The sequence below is a fragment of the Chiloscyllium punctatum genome, chromosome 1 (genome assembly GCF_047496795.1).
Source record: "Chiloscyllium punctatum isolate Juve2018m chromosome 1, sChiPun1.3, whole genome shotgun sequence".
Lineage (NCBI taxonomy): Eukaryota > Metazoa > Chordata > Chondrichthyes > Orectolobiformes > Hemiscylliidae > Chiloscyllium > Chiloscyllium punctatum.
This window is the reverse complement of record NC_092739.1, coordinates 22432725-22442050: the sequence shown is the minus strand read 5'-3', so window position 1 is coordinate 22442050 and position 9326 is coordinate 22432725. Positions and strand designations below refer to the sequence as shown.

The window sequence follows — 9326 nt, the reverse complement described above, 5'->3', positions numbered from 1 at the left end:
CTACTGTTCTTGGCCTATATGTGACTCCAGGCCCTTAGCAATGTAGTTGACTCTTAACTGCCCTCTGGGCAATTAGGGATAGGCAATTAATGCTGGCCATGAATGAATAGAAATAAACTACAGAAATTGTGTTAGCTTCAAGTTTTGTATATAGTTGATGAAGACAGTCGAGAACCTGCATGTGTGTTTATAGCTATTGTTAGAAAAAAAAAAGTGTGGGTCACTAATGAGAAGCTACCCATTTCAAAAGAATCATTTGTGGTACATGGGCCACCATTTGTTGCTTACCTGTAATTGCCCTTAAACCAAATGGCTCTGGCTATTTCCAGAACAGTAAAAACCCATCTGGGTCATTAAAACAAAATCAGCTATTCGACTAACTTTTAATTTGAACCCGTACCAACAGAACATTCAGGTTAAGATTAGTTATCACTAGTCTAGCAACATTACTACTACACCACCACATCCCCTAGATCTTCTCAACAAAAACCTCTACATTAAAAAAAGGTACAAAGCCTTAATACACTAAAACATTAAACACAACCTATCCAACATTGAGTGTACCATCACTGTACGTATGCCTATGGTTCATAGCAGTGGCTGCCACAAACTACCCAAAAGCAAACTAGAGACGGACAATAGACATGAGCCTTGTAGGATCACCATATATTAAGAATGGTGAAACCAGGTAGCTAGGAATGTCCTATAGAGTCAAATGGTAACAGAATACTAAGAGCATTTGTGATAATCAGAACGATAGGGGTCACTGTTGAGGTCCTACTAGGACAACATTTTTTTGGAAAAACACAGATGTAAGCAACTTATGAACACATTCATTATAACATGCAATTTTAATACAGCCATGGACAAAGTAAACAGCAATTATTCTCACAAGAAGCAACAGTCAAAAAAGAAAATGCACTGATAAATGTAGAACACCTAATAAACTTTTAGTGTCTTGCTTGGCACAGTTCCTGTTTTCAATATGCTCTTGAATGCACTACATTCAGTTCAAAAGACATACGTACACATTCAGAGCAAGGCTGTAAAAAACAGGTATTAATTTCATACCAACTATTCCAAGTTGCACTTCTGCACAATATTAAAAACTCAATGCACCAAAAAAGTAAAACACGCAAAAGTTCTGCAATTCTTTGTGCGTCTTTACATTATCTCTTGCAGGTCTAGAAATAAAAATTTACAAAAATAATCTACATTTTCTAAGCACATGACAAACATGGTAATGTATTTTGAAAGGTGCTTTCCACAGAAATAAAAAAGGACTTAAAGAATAAAAAATACACCTTCACTTCCTCCAAATTTTCTTAATGAGACAGCTAATATTTTTCTGTTCTTTGTGAAGATAAAGTTAAGATTTATGATCACTATTCTGCAAAGGGTCACAATAACCCATTTAAATTAACATTTATGAGAATTAATCCAAACAAAGATTGGGAATAATGAAGAACTGTGCACCTTAAAGTCTTATTAATTGCTACTTTACTGCTGCAAAAATTGGTTAGGGTTGAATACTAAAGGCGGAAATATGAAATTTAGTTTCCTCTTTAAAAGAGATGAATACATGAAAAAAGTTAACAAAAATTCATAACACCTAGAGTGGTGAAGAAACGATATTATCTTTCAGCTGCACACAGGATACTGATTATTCTAAGAAAGCAATTAACTTTGATTCTCATGAATTCTCAAAACAATAAAATAAGCAGCTTAGGTACCAGAAGGTTAGACAAAATAGAAAAATGGTCAGAAAGTTGCAGGTGGTGTCCAATGACTATAGCTTGACTAAGTGATCCAGCTTGGCCCTTCTGCAAAACAATGGCATAAAAAAAGATTATGAAAGCATTCCTTCTCCCAGCCTGATTGCATCATTTATGGTGGGTTAGCTTATAACATCACAATCAATTCTACAAACCAAAAATCCTGAATACAAACTGGCAAGGTATTGCTTGCCACAAATACAACGAACATTTGTCGGCAACAAACCAGTGAAGTTGCTAAGAGCAGATGCAGCAGACAAGCACATAACCACTCCTATAATTAATACACGTATTTACAGACAAGCTATTCAAAAGATGAGTCACTGCTCTTCTATGAAATCCTATGCACATGCATATCACATTTAAAGCTGTGCTTCTACATAGCTATGTTTTATTACTCATCACCCATTCCAGGCAGAAATAAAGTAAAAGCAAGCAGCATAGAATACAAGTTACAACACAAAAGGCCAAATTCAGTGGCTTGAGCTTCACTGAAAAAAAAAAATTAGAACCAATATTCTAATTAGTTAAATATATATTTTAAATTATCCCCGTGTATGAATACCACAGCTTTATTTAATCCTCCTTTTCTGGAAGTATACTACAATTTTAAATAAACCTGGCATCATATGTAGGTTCTCTTATTAGGGAAGAACTCCTTACCCATAAAAAAAGGTAATTATTTCACAATTCATACTAAATTAACACTTTGTTTGAGATACAGTTTAAAAAAAAAGACTGTCTTCCACAAACTAAAAATTTCAAACATATTACCAGTTAATAAATTACTTCACATTAGCAATGGCACCCAAGATGTGCCAAAAACAGTGCAAATATTCAAAATTTCAGAAAAACTATGAATATTGAAGCTTTAGCTTACTTCAGAATTGCATAAAGCACACAGATTTTCCATTCAAAGTTTACTGTACCAAAAAGGAGCTAAATGCTGACTACTAACAGATGCATCAACTTGTATCCCCCACCTCAAATTCTTAAACCAAGGATTGCTGGCAAACTTTATAAATAGCCATCAAGGTTAGAAATTTTAGTATAGTAATTAAAACAGTTTCCACCAACTACCTATAAAACACTCCGATCCGGTACAATATAGTACAAATCTCTTATCAAAGTTCCTTAATTGCAAGCTCACATTTCTATTGTATTTTCACCAGTCTTTCAATCTCAGTTTAACAAATTATTGCCAAGTCTACATCATATTGCAGTGCTCTCAAAAGCAGGAATTGGATAAATATGCTAAAATTCAAACAGCAAAATCTTTTTTAATCCCCAAAAGCTGATTACAACCCATGAAAGACAGGACTTGTGACTTTTTATTTTACAAAACAGGCCTTCTACCTCTAATCTAAACAATGAGTCATCGTGTATCCACTGGTCCACTAAGTGACATACTTCTACTCAAGTGCTTCTCTTGCCTCGGATGGTCTTGACCCATTGCTATGAAGGTCTATCATTGGTCATGACAACGCACTGAAAAGGCCATACTTTCAGTGTCTACATGGCATCAGCCGGTTGCTTGATAGAAGAAATTACTGGTTCAATACAGTCACGATTGTGGCTGATAACACACTCTTCCCACCAGGAGTTCACATACGAAGGAAAAAAAAAGGATGCATAGTCAATTTTCCCCTCTGAACACTAAAGTCAAATGTAGTACAACACATCTACCACTCAATGAGATCAGGAAATTCAGGGAGCAAGAATTCAACAGCAACATTTTGGCTGGACCGACTTAGCTCTACACTGAATGAACTTCACTTGACAGATTACGGCAGCAGCTTTGTTCAAAAACTACTTTGAATATTCAATTGTTTCAAAACCAATCAAAAATAAGTAATAAAATAGCATACAACTTGGTTTCAATGAATAGTCAGCTAAACAGTGCTTTAATTCCCAAGTTGGCTCTAGCCTTGTAACATAATTGCAGCCTTTGCTTATTTTTCCAAGGCTAAGAAATACACTTACAGGCATCAGAATATATTTCTGCTTCATCTTAGCCTTTTCTTCTTCTCACCAGATTCTCATTTTTCTTTGTAAATTACTAACTCAGTTTTAGTGCCAGATGTAGTTTAATGATTACTGTAGATAAAACAGGCACTTTTAATGAATGTTGCAGATTGCAGCACAGAGAGGACTCCATTCTTTCAACACTAAAATCTGCATCTAGGCCAGTACATGCATTATGGATGTCTCAATTTTCAGGTGAAATTAATGTCTGCAGTAAATGTTCATCTTATAATTCAATACATGGGATGAAGGTGGTTCCAATTGTATTGTCAAGATGCAACAGCGCTTAGACAGACTGACCGGAATGGTCAATGAACAAAAACAGGTTATTTGGCTAAAAGATTATATGAAGCAGTTTTCATTTGTAACAATTGCTGAATTGTCAAATAATGTGGGAATTCACTGTTTAATAAATTGGTACGAGATAGGAAAAAGTCTACCCTCAATATGTCCAAGCCTAAATGTTCAGACAGAGAAAAGACCAGCTACTAGTCTGGTTTTGACATGCACGTATTGGAATGAACCTTCAAAAATCAGAAGGATTACATTAGCAGAAATGCAATGCATATGTATTTATTAAGTCAAATGAATCAGTTCAGCATGCAGACTGCTCATGGGAAAAAGCCTTCAAAAAGTCTGGAAATATTCATATTACTCAATTTTAACAGTAATTTTGTCTTTAAATTGTGGGAAATATCAGTGAGCAAACCATCACATTACAAAAAAAGGAATATCCAGTTAAATGATCAGAAAGGAAAATAACATGAATTTAAGCTTTTGGTTTCAGAATCAGTAGGATCCTCACATTGATGCTGTAGCTAAAGTGACTCAAGATGAACTCTGTTCATGGATTCCAAATATGATGCATTTGACGGTTTTAAACCAGCATGATTGGATTCGACCATCTTTATATGATTATTAAATATGACAATTTAAATTAGTGATGCTATGTTTTATTCACATTACAAATCATCATTCACCAACAGCAATAGTTCACATTTTATTCGACCCGTGCGTTTGGGAGGATTCTTCAAACTTTTAGAAAAGTAGATTTATGCACCATGATCTATAATATTTAGTCAGGGATGACCTGCAAATAAATATACACTTTCTGGTTGTGAACTTACAGTAGGCCAGCAATACATGAAAAGTCAGGAATTTGTCAGTATATTCTGTGCTGTTAAAAAAAAAGATAATTGTCCAGCATGACTGGAAATTTATTATGTTACACAAACTAAATAATGAGAAAGGAATGAGTTTCTTCATGGAGGGGGAAAGACAGTAATTTCTAGCTTACTCCTTTCTCTCTTAGCATTAGCACCTTCAAACGTTTCTTGGAGCACCATTATTTCCCAAAAATCTATTGCAACAAACTGGCACAGTTAGCAAGTAGTCTTGTAACATTTTAATGCATGTTTATTCACATTTAACTTTTGGTGCAGCTCTGCAACATTCCAAGCCAATTCTGTAACTACATAAAGTTACTTGTTAAAAGTTGCCCAAATTAACCTGTACAGTACAAAAGGTGGCAGATTTAATTCATGTAGTTTTGATCCAACTAGTTTAGTTAAAAATGGTACAACTCTTTCAGCCTACTTGGTTGACATAAACAGTTCCTTTGAGGTTCCATTATACCTTAATGAATTATACCCAAAGCAAGAAAATAAAAGGAGGATGTAATTGAGATTCATGCCCCCCACCCCCCATTTAAAAAAAATGTCAACTTTGCAGCTCAATGCATTATCCCTCTTCCATAAGAAAAGATTTCTGGTTTTACGTCTTGAAAGGAATTTAAGAATGGCCAGACTAAAAGTAACTGAAAGAAAAAGCTTGGTGATCAACAAGTACTTTCCATCTGTATCCAGATACCATAAAAGACTTCAGCACCATGCAGCACACGTCAGAATTAACTGAACTTAATTTCAAAAATCCTTGACAGTGATAAAAACTGATAACCCACCAGTGATTAAATCTTTTCAGTGATCACTTTAGCTTTCTAGCATAAAAAGTCAACCACAAATTCTGCATTGCCTCTTGATTTGTTCTCCCCCCCCACTTAAAATTTTGACTGCACACACAATTTTAAAAATGCAATCTCATGGCACACCACTTGCCAACAGTAAGGCTACACATACACATCTGTTCTCACTAACTCCCAGAGTCTTTGTTGCAGAGTAATACATTTTGCAAAAATATCTTTGCATTGGAGAGAAGTGTAGTTTCTTTGCTCAGTTATATGGTCCAAGGATAATTTGAGATTGACCGGCCAACATCAACATATCAGCGCTTATTTTTTAAATAACTACTGTTTTTTCTCCTGGATACATCAGCTCCCTCCCTCGTAACTCAACATTGTGTAAAGCAAAATTGCATTTGCCAACATGGGAGGTCCTGGACCTTAGTTGGTTGATGTTGGTAGAAGCAGAGCAATGAGGAGCTACTTCATGCAAAAAACCTTAAAAGGATCAATGTCATACAGCGTACAGCTTAAGAATGAAACTGGCACAAACCTATGAATGGGACTTTTTTTGCACTTTATAGTAAAAGGGGAAAACACTGCTTGTGTGAAGATAAAGAAAAGAATGATACTGAGAAAGAATAAAAGGTTTCACTAGTTGAAAATCTTTGAAATTAAGCTCAAAATTTAAAGCAGCAGTAAGTGGCAAAAATAAGCCATTAGTATTTGATTTAATAATTTAAATGACTGTATACAAATATTTCTTGGAAGGCAATTTGTAAGATTAGCACAAAAAGATTTAAATAACATTTAAAAGTAATGTTTGAACATATCAATGTGCCAACCTCATGTCACTGATTCATTGTGACATGGACCACTAATTTTACACCCTGTTGAAATATAGACCTAGATTCTCAATATTTTCATTGAGGCATACAAGATCATTCAAAAATCCACATTTTGAACAAAATCAGAGGACTGCTGTGAAGTGAATTTACAAACTAGAACCTGATGCACTATTACCATCCCCACTAAAATAACAGGAATTCCAATGAATCAATTGTGCAGAAACTCAAAATACAACTGCCTAAGTTTTGCACATTTTTCAGATCTTGACTAAAGTTTAGGGTTGTCCTCTTGACAATCATTTTCTTTTCTGTTTTCAGAAGTTAGTGGGGCCTGCCACCAACTTACATGGACCAGGTTTTACACAATGCAACCCCCAGGATCACAAACAGGCCATAAAATTTGAAGTCCTTTAGCAAATCCATTAAATACAACTATCCAATATTACACTCCTTCCTCCTACTCCAAACATCTTCTAGCTATCTACCAGAATTAGAGCTTGCCATGAGGCCAGAACAATCTGTAGATTAGCAGGTCCTTGCTCTGCTCATCAGTAGAATAAGCTCGGGACAGTTTATTGATTTAGGGCCAGTGAAGCTATAAGGTTGTCACCCCAAAAGGTAGCAGCCAGATGTAACCACCATTTTTCAGGTAGCTCTGATCTTGACCTTCAGCAGTGTTCTCCTTTAATGGCTCAACTGTCTTAAAACAAGGCTTGGTTAATATGCATGCTTGCTTCAATGCATCTTGAGCAAGTTTGCTTTGATTGTGTCAAATTCCGTGATATGAAAACCTTGTATTCCTATCTACGGCTGACTGACCGTTGCACACGAATCATTTGAACATTTTTCTTTATCTTTTTTTTTAAAAAAAAAGAGGAACACCTTTGCCTTTCTTGGGACAGAGTGGCATGAAAACAAAAACGTATTTTCCTCCAGACGGGAAACAAGCGAAGTATCAAGAAGCTTCCCGAGCAATCCAACCGCTCTCCGTTAAGAAATTCAATATCCTCTTCTTTAAGACTTTGTCGAGGTAGCTGGGCAGGCGGCTCTTGGAAGGGATGCCCTGCCTCTTCTGCAGGTAGTCCTTGATGATGATGGTCTTGACGGTCAGGTACCGTGTGGGGCTCAGGTTGAGGGAGCCGCACAGCAGTTTCTCCCGCTCGGAGAGCAGGTCGAAGCCGGACAGGTGCTCGATGGAGCTGAGCTCGGCGGCCGCGGCGGCGGCGGCAGCGGCGGCGGCGCCGGCGGCTGCTGCAGCTGCCGCTGCGGCGGCGGCGGCCGCCGCCTCCTTGCCGGCCTCGTCCTTGCCGCGCTTGGCGGCGGCGCTGTTGCGCAGTTCCTTGCGCTTCTCGCGCTTGTGGCGGGCCGCCTCGTACTCGGCCGACTCCTCGGTCTTGGCGATGCCGTTGCGGCGGTAGCGCTGCAGCTCGCGGATCTTGGCCCGCAGCGCGCGCTCCTTGTGCAGGTTGTCGAAGCAGTCGTCGAACTCCTTGGCGGACAGGAACTGGCAGATGGGCCGCAGCTTGGCCCGCAGCTCCTTCTCCTCCTTGGTCACCTTGCGCTTGAGCGGCCGGTCCTTGCGCTCCTTGCCCAGGAAGGCGGGCACCAGGCTGTAGTCGCGGGCCATGTTCTTGCGGCGCTGCCGCTCCCGCAGCTTGCGCACGTACATGTCGACGTGGGCCCGCTTCAGCTCGATGTCCACGTCCTCGTCGTCGTAGTTGACGGCCAGGCCGCTGATGAGGGTCTCGGCGTCCTGCAGGTACTCGATCTCGTAGTCGTCCCTCAGCGGCATGTAACCGAGCTGCTGCTGCTCCACCACGGTGATGTCGAGCGGCGGCAGGGGAGCCGTTAAACTCGGCGAGAGGGGCCCGCCCCCCGGGCACGTGTGGTCAGTCACGCGGTTCGGGATGGAATCCGGGATGCACGCTCTGCCCAGGTTGCCATGGATATACATGCTGACGTAGTGCTCCATCACTTCCGTCGGAGCGCGCCCGCCCACATGCGCGGCCATGTCCTCCCAGTTGCCGAAGCCGTACTGCTCGATGGCATCGAGCAGCAGCTGTTCCTCCCGGCTCGTCCAGCCCCCCTCCGCCTCGGCTCCCCACAGCGTGAACCGCCCGCCGTCCACCAGCTGGTAGCCGTGCCAGCGACGGTGCTGCCCGATCTCGGCGCCGGCCGAGAAGCACTCGGGGCACATTTCGATATCCTGGCACTCGGTGCAGCGGAGCCGCAGGCTCGTCACGTCAGCCAGGCAGTAGACGCAGTACTTCTTACCCAGCTCCGCCATTGTGCGACGAGCCTGCGCGCTCTCGCCCTCCCGCCTGCCGGCCCACCCGGCTTTCGCCGACTGTTCGAGCATGCGCCAGAGAGCGCCACCTGGAGGCGCTGGGAAGGGAGCACTGGGGGAGGGTATTCAATTAATGGACTGTCACTCTGTACAGAGTTGGGAGGAATCTTGTTTTGTCAAAGCACCTAAGTGTTGCTGTAGTTGTTGAACGACCCTGTGTGGACATGCATGAGTTAAACTTTTGCTTTCAAAATTCCTACATATATAAGTCAGTTGTGCACAAATTTATAGAAAATGTTAGACCCACCTTTGTCAACCCAATTGTTGTCACTTCTGGTCTTATTCCCCCAAAGAACTTGTCACTTGCTGTTTCAAGTAACCTTTTCAACCTTATTAGGGAGCTTAATGTGAAGTTGGGACCATAATATGATACC

The 9326-nt window shown here is 40.4% G+C and overlaps 1 protein-coding gene across 1 annotated transcript; it reads right to left on the bottom strand.

Annotated features, from left to right (window-relative positions):
• Positions 1-7430: 7430 nt before the first annotated feature.
• tada2b (transcriptional adaptor 2B) lies at positions 7431-8940 on the bottom strand. The gene has a single exon (XM_072576988.1). It carries the CDS (start codon positions 8890-8892, stop codon positions 7561-7563), a length of 1332 nt encoding a protein of 443 aa, XP_072433089.1. The 5' UTR covers positions 8893-8940; the 3' UTR covers positions 7431-7560.
• Between the last annotated feature and the right edge of the window lie 386 nt (positions 8941-9326).